This window comes from Henckelia pumila, chromosome 2 (genome assembly GCF_033568475.1).
Source record: "Henckelia pumila isolate YLH828 chromosome 2, ASM3356847v2, whole genome shotgun sequence".
Lineage (NCBI taxonomy): Eukaryota > Viridiplantae > Streptophyta > Magnoliopsida > Lamiales > Gesneriaceae > Henckelia > Henckelia pumila.
In genome coordinates, this window is record NC_133121.1 from 194,555,147 (window position 1) to 194,570,943 (window position 15,797).

Sequence of the window (15,797 nt, forward strand, 5' to 3'; positions counted from 1 at the left end):
GAAGAACAGTTCGTCCATCAGTTTCAGGGATATACAACAAGAGAAGAGAAATCTGTTGGTGTCCATAATCTCGCTTCGAGATTGGAGGTAAAAATTTATAATCGTTATTTAATTTTTACACACACACAATTTAATCGTAAGGTTGATATCCATTATGGAATTGTTCCATATATAATTTTTAAACTTCCGCTGCACCGGGTATCAATCCTGATTGATCTGATCGCCGCGTTCTCCAACAAGAACCAACCGTCTCAATATCAGAATCAGCCATCTCAGTATCAAAACCAACCACCGAGGTTTGAAGGAGGAAGAAGTGGAGGTAACCGAAGGGATCGCTTCAGAGCAAAGGGGAAACAAGAAGCCAGAGAGCAGTTCTTCTAGCTCCAGTGGCTCCAGACAGTTCGGTGCCGGACAGAGTTCCGGATTTTCATCTATGTTTTGCAACAAGTGTGGAGGTAGAAACTCCCAAGAGCAGTGTAAAGGAGTTTTCGGGAACTGCAATATCTGTCAGCAGCCAGGGCACTTTGCTAAGGTGTGTCCCCCAACGAGGTAATGATCGATCTTAGAGTGGGAGTTCTTCTAGACAAATAGCTCAGCCTGAGAAGCAGACTTCTGCGGTTCACTCTTTCCAGCCTCAGCAACAGAATACACAGGGAGGTAACCCGAATGCAAACCAGCCTCCGAGACAGTTGGCACGAGTCTTTGCTCTGACAGAGAATCGGGATCAGGCTGCACCTGACGATGTTATAGAAGGTAACTGTTCGATTTTCGGTTATTCTGCTCATGTATTGATAGATACGGGTGCGTCTTACTCTTTATGTCTGAGAATTTTGTTTTGATGCATGCCTTGCCTTGTGATCCTTTGCCTGCTGTAGTAGTTGTTACTTCACCTTTGGGTGGAGGAATTGTGTCCGTAAGATTGGTACGGAACTGTGAACTACGGTTTGAAGTTAATGTGATTATTTTCGATTGTATTGTGCTTGGTTTGTCAAATTTTGACTGTATTATCGGTATAGATGCTTTGACCAAGTACAGGGATGACGTTGACTATTTTCAAAAAGTAGTCTGTTTTAGACCGGAGATGGCAGAGGAGTGGAAATTTTTCGGTAAGTGTTCTCGATCCAGAATTCCTTTAATGTCTGTTTTTTCGATGACTCGTTTGTTACAGAAAGGAGCAGATGGATTCTCGATCTATGCAGTGGATGTCATGAAATCTAGCCCAGAATTGGTTGTTATACTAGTGGTTAGAAAGTTTCCTGACGTCTTTCCAGACAAGATTCCTGGATTGCCACCTATTCGTGAGATCGAATTCAGCATTGATTTATTGTCAGGTACTCAACCGATTTCCAAAGATCCTTATCGTATGGCACCATTCGAATTGAGAGAATTAAAAGAAAAGCTCGAGGATTTGATTGCCAAAGGATACATCAGACCTAGTGTGTCATCTTGGGGTGCTCCTGTTCTCTTTTTGCGGAAGAAGGATGGTTCTATGCGGCTCTGTATTGATTATCGTTAACTGAATCAAGATACGGTAAAGAACATGTATCCTTTACCTACAATATATGACCTTTTTGATCAACTGCAGGGTTCTTCTATCTATTCAAAGATTGATCTAAGGTCGGGATATCATCATCTGAGAGTGCGAGAAGAAGATATTCCTAAGAAGAATTTCAGAACGAGGTATGGTCATTTCGAGTTTATAGTCATGTCGTTCGGTTTGACTAATGCTCCAGCAGTTTTTATGGGTTTAATGAACTATCTTTCAGCGTTATTTGGATGAGTTTGTGATTATTTTCATCGATGATAATCTTATCTATTCAAAGAATCGTACTGACCATGCAGAGCACTTGAGGACCGTATTGCAGATTTTACGGGCTGAACAGTTGTTTACCAAGCTGTCTAAGTTTGAGTTTTGGTTGGATCGAGTTGTCTTTCTTGGTCACATTATTTCAGGATATGGGATTTCAATTGACCCCAGCAAGATCGAATCGGTAATGAATTGGCCTAGACCGAAATTAGTGCCTGAGATCCGAAGCTTTATGGGTTTAGTTGGTTAATCGCAGATTCATCGAGGGATTCTCTATTGCAAAGCCGATTACCCAGCTAACTCAAAATAATGCGCATTTCAGTTTTGTTGATCTGAAGAAGAGACTGACCAGTGATCCGATTCTTTCTATTCCATCAGGTACTGGAGGTTTTACCGTTTATTGCGATTCTTCTCACCAAGGTTTGGGATGTATTCTTATGCAGAGGAAGCATGTGATAGCTTATGCATTGAGACAGCTGAAGCCACACGAGACTCGTTATCCAGTTCATGATATTGAACTTGCCGCGATCGTATTTGCTTTGAAGATCTGGCGTCGCTATCTTTATGGTGAGTATTTAGAGATCTTTTCTGATCATAAGAGCCTTAAGTATTTGTTTTCACAGGCAGAACTGAATATGAGACAGAGGAGATGGATAGATTTGTTGAAGGATTTCGACTGTGAAATCAAATACTACCCGGGAAAGTCGAATGCAGTTGCAGACGCTTTAAGCCGAAAGCTTTGTTCTTTATCTCTTTCTACTATTGGTGTTTCTCAGTTTATCGACGACTGTTGTACTTCTGGTTTGGAGTTTGAAACAGACAGGAGGACTATCAGAGTGTTTTTTATTCAAGACGATCCAGAGTTAATTGTAATGATCAAATAAGAACAGAATTCTGATCCGAGCATTCAGAATTTTTGAAGAGGTTTTTCGCCGCCGTTCTTGCTGCTTTCCCCGTGTTGTCATTAGTGTTGAAGGCATGGAGACAACACTTAGTGCATAGTCTTGATTAACGATTTTGTTGTTCTTCAAATTTAGGCATACGAGAGTTGCATCTGATTTGTTTGATATTCTAATAGTTTAGGATGCAGTTTTATTTCTCAACCTGTTGAGAAATCTAGTATTTACTATTTTTTTATAAATCAATAGTATTAATTTGTAAGACTGATATAATATTTTCTAGTGATTCATTGGCCCTAAGACACCCGCACAAGTACTAGTTACTTGTGCATAACTGTCTCTGGTCTTATTTATTTTACTTGTTATTTTTATTATTTTCCGCTACATGTTGTCTCTGGTGTTGTAACACCATAGACAACACGAACTCTACTCGACAGACTGTGCAAGTATACCTTAAAAGTGCCATCAGAGATGGTCTCTTGACATTACTAAGTGAGTTCTTGGTTATTTCTCCAGGTTTGTGATGGATGCATCATACAACAACATTGTAATTCGTCCACCAATTTTGGATGGAACTAACAATGTCCCCTCAAAATTGAAGATGCGTATATACATCAAATCTATTGATGCAAGGGCCTGGTGTTGGGAAATTAAATTTTGGTGTTTACAATTACGAATCCCAAAGGATCTAAAAAAAGGCCAAACGGAAAGATAATAAACTGATATACATGAGCTAAACTGCCTCGTGCTAAAATGCCTTGCTCAACTAGCCGAAACTGCTTGCTAAACTGACTCCATCATTTTACCCTCGCTAAACTGACTTCATCAGTTTACCCTCACCAGTTTACTACCTTACCACTTCTGGATAAGATCGTCCGTACTCTGACACACTCTACAGAAGGTAGTGTCGCGATGCAAAGGGAAATGTCGGCTCCAGAATTTGTTGTTGAAAATGACAAATACAACGAGAATATTCAAAATCCTATCTTAAGATTCAATTTGAATTTATGACCGTTAACAATTCAAGGGTATAAATAGAGATCTTGATAGTTCTAAGGAGCTCTCTCTCTCGCACTGTAATTTCTGCCTATATTGCTCTCTACAAGAATATTCAAAGTCTTACATGCTTGAGAATCGATCATGGAACTCGAAGCACAAGTGCCTGAGTGTTATTCTGATCATTGAAGGATCAATCTTGTGCTAAGAATTTCAAGTTGTATTTATTTTTTATATCATCAGTCTAGGACTGAAACTAAGTTTTTGTACTAGGAGTTCTTGTTTAGGAAGTGTCTAATTCCTAAAACGGATCGGGGTTTTGAAAATTGCTTGTAAAATTCAAAGTCTTCTAGTGATATTCTTCCGAGGTGGAAGAAGGTGTGATGTAAGAGTATTTGAAATCTCCGAAGATCCATAAACATTTGCTTGCGTTATTTCAGTTTACCTACTATCATCACCTATCCTAAACTGATAATTACTGAATGTTCAAATCTGTAATTTGGCATATTTCCGCACACACCTTGTTTGTCAAATTACATTAGATACCAAGATAAGTCTAGAATTCCATCATTAAACCGATCGAGTTAAACCTTTTTATACTAAACTATTTAGAAGTGTATTCACCCCCCACCCCCCTCTACACTTGTAATTGATCCTATCAATTGGCGTCAGAGAAGGACTTTTTATCTTGTCATTGAACACTGTATCAAAATGTCTTCATTCAGCAAGATTCCGATGTTCTCCAAAGAAGATTTTAATGATTGGAAGATTCGCAAGCAAGCGCATCTATCAGCTTTAGATGATGACATGTGAGTTTTCATCACTGATGGACCTCTCACAATCACAAAAGTTAATAATGTTGTGGGTCTTTACAGTGGTGGGCCACAATATATCGAAAAGCCAAGAATTGAGTGGACTGCTGAGGATAAGAAGAAGGCAAATCTTGACAATGTTGCAAAAGATATCTTGTACAAGACTCTGGACAAGAATACTTTCAGTAAGATTTAGATGTGCAAAACAAGAAAGGAAATTTTGGAAAAACTGATTCAACTGTGCGAAGGAAATGAGCAAACAAAAGAGAACAAACTATCTGTTGCTACACAAAAGTTTGACAACATAAAGATGAAACCTGAAGAATCAATGGAAGAATTTGATGAGAGAGTCATTAGCATTTTCATTGGGCTCAATGCACTGGGAAAGACATCCCAACAGGGAAGTCATCTTAAAAGTCATTCGAGGTCTTCCCAAAGAATGGGATGTGAAAACAATGGGTATGAGGGAATCAAAGGATTTAAATAAGTTGGAGCTGCATGATTTATTTGCTGACCTAAAGGCTTATGAGTTTGAGTTGAAAACTTGCGAGGAAGATCAGTCTACCTCTCAACTGACCACGACCTTAGCTGCAGTTAAATTAGAATCACCTTCTCAACCAGAGAAAACTGCAGAACAATAAGCAATGATGCTATGTCATTGTTTGTAAAGAAGTTTGGAAAGTTTATTAGAAGAAATCAGGAAGGATCATACAGAAGAAACATTCAAAAGAAAGATGCCACCGAAGATCCAAGAGGTTGTTTCAACTGTGGAAAGACATGACACTTTATAGCTGACTGTCCTAAACCAAAGAAAGATGAGAAAAGCTCCACCGATGGAGGAAAGAAGGAGAAGCTCAAGAGATGACAAATATGCTTCGAGAAAGAAGTATGAAACACTGGTTGCAGCAGACAACAAAGCCAAATGGGCAGAGACCGATACTGAAATAGAAGAATCCAAATATTCATCAAGCTCTAGTGAGGATGATGAAGAAGTGAAGTGCCTAATGGCCAATGATCATGAGCAAGCATCCACAAGTCACCAGGTATTTGACTTTAGCTCTGAAGAATTCACTAGAGAAGAAATCATCACAGCACTTCACGAAATGGCCAATGAGTACCATAAATTGTCCATAGAATTTGATGACATCAAAGCAAAGCACGAGGATCTTCAAGACACCTCAACTGTACTCATCTGGGAGCAATTAGTTGAGCAAAATAATCTTGAAGCAGAGATTGCCAAGTTTCTGAAAAGAAGCAACTTATGATTGATTCCTTGAATCTTACAAAGGAAAATTAGAAACTGAATGACCTAGTAAGTTCATGGAATAGATCATCAAGTTTGCTGACAGAAATGCATGATTTAAAAAAAGCCCTTAAATGAAAAAAGTGGTCTAGGGCATGGTAAAACATATGACATTGGTGAATCCAGTACTCTACCCAAACTGAATATGTGCAAAGAAAAGTTTATAAACTTTGTGCGAGCAGTCAGGGAAAATGAACATGATAAACCCATCCTTATGACTTCGAAGTCGATAGAGCAGATGAATCGGCAGAGATTTGGTATCAGTTTCAATCCTCAGGAAACTAAGGTTGAAACTGCTATAAGTCCAGCTCGGACTAATACATCTCAACCGAATCCTATAAGAGGAAATTGGAATCAATATAACAATCAACTTCTTGTTCAAAAGAGGTATCGGCAACTCAAAGATCTTGGGAAGGGAAAACAACATATGGTATCACAAGCACCTCACACTCCACAACCTAGAGAACATAATTTAGTACGAAACTATAGGAACACTGAAACTGGTAAACTGGTCAAAGTATTCCAGGTTTGGGTTCCTAAAGGATTAATCCCTCGTGGACCCAAATAGATGTGGGTACCAAAATTATTCAACTTTGTGCTTGCAGGTAACAGGTACTAAAGAAAGATTGGATGAAACATGGTACTTGGATAGTGGATGTTCAAGACACATGACTGGAAATGCAAAACTGTTATCCGAACTTATCAAAAGCAGTGGTCCAACTATCACATTTGGTGATAATTCACAGGATAGGACCATGGGTAAGGGTAAGATTATCCACGGCAACATAATCGTCAAGGATGTTTTACTAGTTGAGAACTTGAAATACAACTTAATCAGCATTAGTCAACTATGTGACTATGAATACTCTGTTGAATTTCAAAAACACTCCTGTCTTGTTAAAAATGATTCTGGTGATATTATCTTAACAGGAAACAGGTGTGGAAATACTTACAAAGTATGCTGGAATGATCAGTCCAACAAACCAGTTTGCCTCGTAGCTTCCAATTCCAAGCGCAACTGGTTGTGGCACAAGAGATTGAATCACCTAAACTTTAAGGCTATTGCCAGTCAGATTAGGCTTAAGCTAGTAACAGGACTGCCTAAAATCGACTTTTCTAAGGGCAAAGTTTGCTCAGCTTGTCAGTTTGGGAAGAAAGTTAGGTCATCTTTTAAAAACAAGGGTTATAACTCATTTTCCCGATGCTTGAAACTGTTACATATGGACCTCCTATACTAGTAACAAGTTTATGGGGAATGAGATATACTCTTGTAATCATTGATGATTACTCTCATTTCACTTGTGTCATTTTCTTAAAATCCAAAGACCAAACTGCATCGCAACTGATCAAGATTTTCAAAAGACATTTTACTGAAAAATCACATAAGATTGACATAATCAGGAGTGACAGGGGAACTGAATTTGTCAATCAAACTTTTTCTTCATTTTTAGATAATTCTGGAATCAAACATGAATTCTCAGTAGCTAGAACACCACAACAAAATGGTGTTGCAGAAAGGAGAAATTGTTCTCTGAAAGAAGGTGCGAGAACCATGTTAGCTGAGTCCAAAGTGTCTCAAATATTTTGGGCAGAGGCTGTGAACACTGCTTGCTATACTCAGAACAGATCGATGATATGTAAGAAATTTTTTAAAACTCCATATGAGATCTGGAATGGTAAACAGCCAAATGTCTCATATTTCAAAATCTTTGGATGCAAAAATTTTACATTCACAACAATGGTAAAAATCATCTGACTGCATTTGATGCAAAGTCATATGAAGGCATATTCCTTGGATATTCCTCAATTAGTAAAGCTTATAGATTCTTCAACAAACGAACCTTGAATGTTGAAGAATCTATCCATATTATCTTTAATGAGGATATGTCAACTGAAATCCCAACTAATGTTAATCAACTCTCAAATCTCTTTCAGGAAGTACAGCTGGAAGATGATAGTGAAGATGACTCTTCAATGGACGTCAGAACACTTCAAACTCCAGAACCTGAACTGATAGATCCAGAAGTTGAGAAAGTTCAAACTGAACAACCAGTTGACAATCAACCAACTCACTCAGTCAAGGAAAATAAAGAGCATCAGTACAAAGCTCAAGAAAACATTTTTCACACTGAGAACACAGAAATTGGACGAGATGACATGACCAATCAAAATTAAGAAGAATCTTTGACTCCTGAAAGTCATCTTGGACCCAATCTTAAATGGTCAAAGAAGCACCCACCAAATTTGGTGATAGGAAATCCTCTAGCACCATTAAGAACTAGAGGACAAATGATCAACAAATTTCTTCACGCAGCCTTCATATCACAGATAGAGCCAAAGAAAGTTGAAGATGCTTTAACCGACAGTTGCTGGATAGAGGCTATGCAAGAAGAATTAAATCAATTCACAAGGAATTCAGTTTGGGATCTTGTTCCAAGACCATCCCACCAATCAGTCATCGGCACTTGATGGGTATTTCGAAACAAGTTAAATGAAGATGGAACTGTTATCATAAATAAAGAACGATTAGTTGCCCAAGGGTATAGGGAAGAGGAAGGAATCGACTACGATGAAAATTATGCACCGGTAGCTAGACTGGAAGCAATAAGGATGCTCCTTGCCTATGCATCATTCAAAGACTTCAAGGTGTATCAAATGGATGTCAAAAGTGCCTTTCTAAATGGAAATCTTCAAGAAGAAGTTTTTTTTTGAGCAACCACCTGGATTTATAAATCATCAGTTTCTTGACCATGTTTATCATCTAAACAAAGCTCTATATGGACTGAAACAGGCTTCTAGAGCTTGGTATAATATTTTAACCCAGTTTCTTCTTGAACACGAATTTACCATTGGCACGGTTGATAAAACCTTATTTAAATTTACAAAAGGTGATCACACACTACTAGTACAAATATATGTTGATGGTATTATTTTTGGGTCAACTAACCCCACATTGTGCAAGAGATTCTCTAAGTTAATGCAGGATGAGCATGATGGGTGAACTGAATTTCTTTCTTGGTTTGCAATTTCGACAACTGAAGAATGAGATATTTATAAGCCAAACTAAGTACACCAAGGAACTAATAATGAAGTTTGTTATGGAAAATTGCACAGCTGCCACTACTCCCATGAGCGCATCAATTAAACTTGACAAAGATGAAGGGGGAATCTCAGTTGATGCAACAATTTATCGAGGTCTAATAGGGTCATTACTCTATTTAACAGCTAGTAAACCTGACATTGTGTTTGCAGTTTGTCTCTGTGCTATGTTCCAGTCTAATCCAAAGCAAACACACTTTGTAGCAGCCAAAAGGATACTAAAGTACCTTAAAGGAACTCAGAGTGTTGATTTGTGGTATGCTAAGGATAACTCTTTTAATTTATTTGGATACTCAGATGCAGACTATGCTGAATATAAAATGGATAGGAAAAGTACAAGTGGATCATGTCAATTCCTCGGGGATAGACTGATCTCCTGGTTTAGAAAGAAGCAAACATCCATAGCCACTTCAACAACTGAAGCTGAGTATCTAGCTGCAAGAAGCTGTTGTGCTCAACTGCTCTGGATGCAACAACAGTTGAGGGATTATGGCATCAAAGCCAAAGAATCACCCATATTTTGTGATAACACTAATACCATCGCAATCACTTACAATCCTTGACCGCATAAATCGGTGTGATAAAAATATACTGGCAAGCGTACCAGGTCAAGTAATAATAAAGTGGACAGAAAGTCCAAGTATCGATCCCACAGGGACTGTAGTCAATTCTCAAAAATTAATTATTTTACTTAATCTAGACAAAAATAATAAAGAAGGATGCAATGAATTAAAAAAATTTAATTACTAAAAATAATAAGAATTAAAATAACTAAAAGATAAATATAATTAAATTGAGACAACCAAGACACACGCAGGTACCGAACAAATCATGTAACATGTAGTTGATCAAGAACTCAGTTTTAATCTTAGATTACGGGAATTCTCCTAACTTGTTCAAAAGTCTATTTCTAGAACAATCAAACCTACTCAAATATTGACGGATTAAATTTTCATAATTTTAATCAAATTTGAATGTATTAAATATTTTTGAAAATTCAGTTTACACCCAAAACCGCACACTGAAACCGAATTTTATTTCTAGTCGGTTTTACCATGTGTTTATTATTAAAGTGATCAAAATCAATCCCTTCTCTGCTGAATTGGAAACGATTAACATGCAAGCAAACATTTGATCAGACTATCCACAAGACAAATATGAATTTAACAATCAATAAAATAAAATCAAGTTTGAAAAATCCCAAATTAACATCAAAGTTTTCTACATGAATTTGTTCGGCCCAATCATGTCGTCTTGGTTGAAAACAAACTACTCAATAATTGAAATTATAATTCAATAAATAAAAATAAAGAAGAACAGAAGAAGAAAAAGTGTAGAAATCTTCTCCCAAGCTTGGAGCTTGTAGTCGCCTTTATGTTGCGATCTCTGCGTTCTGGAACCCTTAATCTGATGATTAAATCCATATTTAAGTGTCCAAGATCCCCAAAAGATAATGTCCTTCCCGACCAAGAGTTTCGAATTTTAAAAATTCTTTACGCACGGCTCGCTCGAGCGGACAAAAGGTGCGCACAAGAAAGCAACTTTCTGCTCCGAGGAATTCCTGACCCGTATTTCTCGCTCGAGCGAGCACAAAGTGCGCTCAAGCGAGCCATTTTATGCTCGAAAAAAAACTCATAACACAGACCATGCGCGATAGCTCCTCTTCTAGCGCTATCGCGCATCCATTCTCCAACAGCGCATACCAGGCGCTATCCCCATGCGCAATCGCGCTATTGTCCAGCGTATTTCCTTCTCCTCAGCGCTTTGCATCTGCGCGTCTTTTCTTTTCTATCTTGCGCAAATGCGCATTCCATGCCCGCAGAAGCGCCCTTCTTCTTCTTACTCAGTTCGTGCAGTTGCGTATTCTTCCTGTAGAAGCGCCTCGTTCATTCCTTGCTTGCGCACAGATTTGCTGATCCATAGTTGCTGCTCTTGTTCTTTACGCATAGCTGCTCATCCATCACAATACAATAGCTTCTAAGCTCTTCCAGGTGCAGCTTGTCATTCATTCATGCATAAGAGCATCATTTTTCACGTAAAATGTCATTTCCTTCTATGTCCTGTAAATAAACCAAGGGGATAATGTGAAGCTAAAATGCACGAAAACACCAATAAAATAATAAGAACACGTGCAAAATATACTTAAAAATTCCATGAACATATTCATACAAAATGCACATTATCCCCTTGGTTTATTTACAGGACCAATAAAATAATAAGAACACGTGCAAAATATACTTAAAAATTCCATGAACATATTCATACAAAATGCACTTATCAATCCTATACTTCACTCAAGGACCAAGAATATCGAAGTCAGACATCATTTCATTCGTGATCATGAATTCAAGAAGAATATAAGGCTGGAACACATATCAACGGAACAACAGGCCGCAGACATCTTCACCAAGCCACTTCTAGAGACTAATGTTTCTTACTTTAGAAATATTTTAGGGCTTATTGAATTACCTTAGCTCTATTACTTGTTTTGTATCTTCAGTTTAATCATAGGGTAAACTGGGCATTTTTTTAAAACCCTAAACTGATTCGATTGAAACTCAGTCTTGCCTCTCTCGAGTGCTCAACTGAAACTGATAGTCTCTCCATTTTTTTAGCATTGTTTTTAGGGGAACTTATTTCCATAAACTTTATTATCTTTCTTTAAGCAAGTTTTTTTATAACACTCGACCATAGAAAAAATTCAATACGAAAATAAAATAAACTTTTATTTAGTAACGGTTGAGTACAATATCTATCTCAAATTCTACTGCCATTTTCCAATAATACAGATGCTCAGCTAGCCCGCTTTCTTCAACTTCTTCAAAGTCATGAAGGAAGGACATCATCCTCAACTCCTTCTTCAGAAGCAGGAGATGAATGCTCTTTCGGATGAGAACATAAGCAGGATCGGTGTTTCCCAGCACCTGCTTATACTTTTCCAGGCATTGAACATCTTTGGGACCAAGGGCTTCTAACCCTCTAAACTGCAGATGCACAGCTTTTTCCTGGAGTCGAGAAAATTTCTCCTCCACCAGCTCGTCATATGCTTCTCTTATATTTTCCAATTTTTGAGAGTCTCTTGATTATGATATTTTGATTCTATGATCTAACCCGGTTCCTTTTAAATTACTACATCTCGGGCACCAAAAAGTTTCTTCTATTTTAAAATTCTTTTAAAACAAAAATATGAAGAGTCACTTACGTGTATTTCACAAAAATAGACACCGTTTATGATCAGATTTCTGTATATTGATTTCCTGTAATAATTTTCTGATCACATCGTTCTTCGTACCTTATAATTTTGTTTGCAGTTTACTTATAATATATTTATTAGAAAAACTGCACCAGTTTAGGTACACCTTTCATTGACATACTCATTTAATATTTCTTATTATTCATAAGAATTCGAGACATACAATTACAAATTCTTATGATCTCTCATTTTAAGATCTATTTCATAGCTCCAGTCCATCACCCATGCTCGCAGAGGGGCAACTGAAGGATCCATAAACTCATCAGATAGAATTTGAACCAATGTTCGAAGCTCTTTTCTCAGCATCAAGTAGAGAACATTTTTATCCTTAAAAATTTCTCTAGGTTCAACTGCATCCAGTGTTATTCGATAAAACATCTCCCTTTGAGTTATTTCCTCCACATCTTCAAATTTTCTTGGGGGGAACTGAGCATAATGATACATATGAATCTCCTCAATCTTCAACCACACCTTCATAACCTTCTCAAAAACTCTTTCCTCGATCTTTTTCTTCTCAACCGCGAAGTAACTTTCCTTACATACTTCACATGCAACATACGGATCATGCCTAAATCCGAACAAGGGAACTGTGCTCTCCATTTTTTTTATTTTTTGTGTCTTCTTGCCAAACCTGCAATTATAAAATTCCTAAGTGCTTTTCCCTTAATATTTATACCAGCTGTAAGTAGAAAACAAAGCGGGAATCGTGTGTGCTTTCTCCTGCGCTGATTTGTACCATTCTATTTTGAATTTCAAAATTTTATGTGGCACGTCACTAACTTTTCGTATTGACCAAGTCACACACACTCACAAGAACTTCAGTTTCTCGCGAACCCTAATCTTTACTAACTTCACCTAAACTTCTCTATTGATTTGTAGAGATCACTACAATGGCTACTCCATCTGCTTCATCAGCAATATATATTCTCAATACTCTCACCGTCGATTTTGAATCACTTTATGGAATGAACAAGAAGGGCATAACCGAGATGTGTCAGGCACTTGAACAATCTGGTCATTGATCTTTCCTTGACATCAAAGCTTTGGATTTCTATCAAAAGGATCTTATTTCATTATATAACAAGAGTATGATCAAAGCTGATGGACACCTCTTACTCTCTGTCGGAGGACATCTTGTTCAAATTAGTGAAGATTTATTTTCCAAGACCTTTGGTTTACCTACATCAGGTACTAGTGACTTCAATGTTATATCCACCTCTGATATCACATAAACGCAAAATATTTTCTCTGGCTCGGATCAACCAATCTCTCTGTCTGGATTCAAAAGAGACTTGAAACTTGAATATCAACTTTTAGCTGATATTGTTGCAAAAAGTATTCTGGCAAAAGGAGGATCCTTTGCCAAATTGACTGTTTAGAAATTCAAGGTCATGAATGCAATCATGAAGGGTGTGAAGATTAACTGGAGTAATCTTCTCTTCAAAATTTTTGTTCAAATGATGACTTCCACAAAACAATCCTCAGTATATTTTTTACAAATCAGTAGAATCCTTGAAAATCTTGGAATTACTCTTCAGGGAACGTCTCAGTTGCATAATCTTCGAGTAATGAATGAGGAATATCTGACAATTTTTCACTCCAAGGGGTCAACTGATTTTACTTCTTCAAGAAAACCCAAAGCACTGATCAAAAACCAGTTGAAAAAGAAGAGAAATCTAGTTATCTATGACTGTGAAGAAACCGATAGTGAAGAAATTATAAAGCCGCATACAAAAAGGACAAGAACTCTACAGAAAAAGGCTAATAAATCTCCTACAAAACTAATCATCGTTGTTGTTCATAAACCAGTCAAAGTCTCTACTACAGAAAGCCCTCACTTATCAAATGAAGCAGTTGATGAGCCAATCATACAAGCCAAAACTGTCCTCAAGGGGAAACAACCAATTATTGTCGAACCTCTCCAAAGTTTGGAACCTTCTCAGGAGATCACCAAAGAAGAATTTGCCGATGCAAATCAAAACTCAGAAGGCCCCATTGCAATCCGTCTCACAACTTGTGGGTTTTCCTTCAGCCAAACCCTCAGGTGGTCTATCCTCAAAACAATTAGTTGAGTACACTCACTCAGGACTCGACTTGGAAACTGGAATCTCTCAAATTGCTTCTTCCTCAGATCCTGATAGGCCAACCAATTCCATTCAAACTCAGATAGACCTGACCATGGACGAAGTACTTGCATATGCTGAAAAACACACTAATGAAATCTTTGATACTTGGCATAAATTCAGAACTTCTACACTCTCTAGACATCTGACAAAGAAGAATGAACTTCACAAGTTTGCTAAACTTGAAGAAATTGTGCTAAGGATAGTAAAAACTGCAGATGTTCAAGAAGCATTGGACAGAAGACAATACTTTTATGATTTGATGAGAATCAAGAAGCTTAGTCAAACTGTTGATGAATTTCAGAAGAATTATGATCCATTTGACAGAACTTCGTATGAAGACATATCGATTTTTACTCAACTTCAATGTGATCTCATCACTGTGCAAATGAGAGTTAAGTTTTGGGAAATTGACAAAAAGTTGGCGATTCCAGAACCTTTCGTTTGGAGGAAACATAAGTCTCATTCTAAGTCTCGCTCCAAAAACAAGAAATCCAAGAAAAGTAATACTTCAACTGGATCTTCAAACCATACAGTTGATCAGAATTTGAAGAGCTCCAAAGAGAAGCTTCAGTTGCTCAAAATCCAACAGATACAACCATTGAGCAGCAGCTTCACATCTCAGGAGATGAAACAACTCTACTTGAACTGCAGCTGATGAATGTTGATGACGTGATTTCTCACATTGAAATTTAAGAACAACAACTTCCTCTCCTAACTGATACATCTATGGATAAAGTTGTTCCTCCTGTTCCTTATCTCCATGAAATTGAGGAGCCACAACCTCTACTTTTGGAAACAACTCCTCATCACAATCTTGCAGACAAGGATGAGCCATTTATTCTATCAACTGACCAGCAGAACACCTTACTGGAAGACTTATCTCCTCAAATTCCTACTATGCCAGCACTCACGAAATCATGGAAACGATCATTGTCTCTGGAAATTACACCTTCCATTGCTGACATTATTCACAAATGGTCACTGGCTCTCATCATGCATCCTCAAAAGCTTAGGCTATCTAGCCTAGTATTTCAAGCATCTTTCTTCAATAAGACTGAAAGTCAACTTCAAGGATCTGACTTATCCAGCTCAACTGAGGAAGCAGCCCAGCCATCCAGCCTAACTGATGTTTCACAACATAAAATTCTTAATGCAACTGCTGTTGTGCTCACAGAACCATCAACCGAATCACCAACAACTCCACACTTCAGAAGAGACCTACATCTTTATGATAAAGCTATCGAGGTTGATACTTCGTCTCAAACTCTGGAAATGGTTGTTCACTCTGCTCCTGGATCCTCTTCGCATCAACGCAAACAAAAAGAGAAAACTGAAATGATCTCAACTGATCCACCATCTCATTTTAAAGGAAAAAATATAGATTTTCTCAGTGTTTTACAGACTAGACATTCTTCCAGTGGTAAAGAAATTTCGTCATCAAAACCAAATCACGAAGATTATTGGTATGAGCTTATCTCTGAAATGGAACCTTAATTATATAA

At 37.6% G+C, this 15,797-nt stretch overlaps 1 protein-coding gene across 1 annotated transcript; it reads left to right on the forward strand.

Moving 5' to 3' along the window:
- Positions 1-8,810: 8,810 nt before the first annotated feature.
- On the forward strand, positions 8,811-9,479 carry LOC140879301 (secreted RxLR effector protein 161-like). The gene has a single exon (XM_073282976.1). It carries the CDS (start codon positions 8,811-8,813, stop codon positions 9,477-9,479), a length of 669 nt encoding a protein of 222 aa, XP_073139077.1.
- Positions 9,480-15,797: the final 6,318 nt, after the last annotated feature.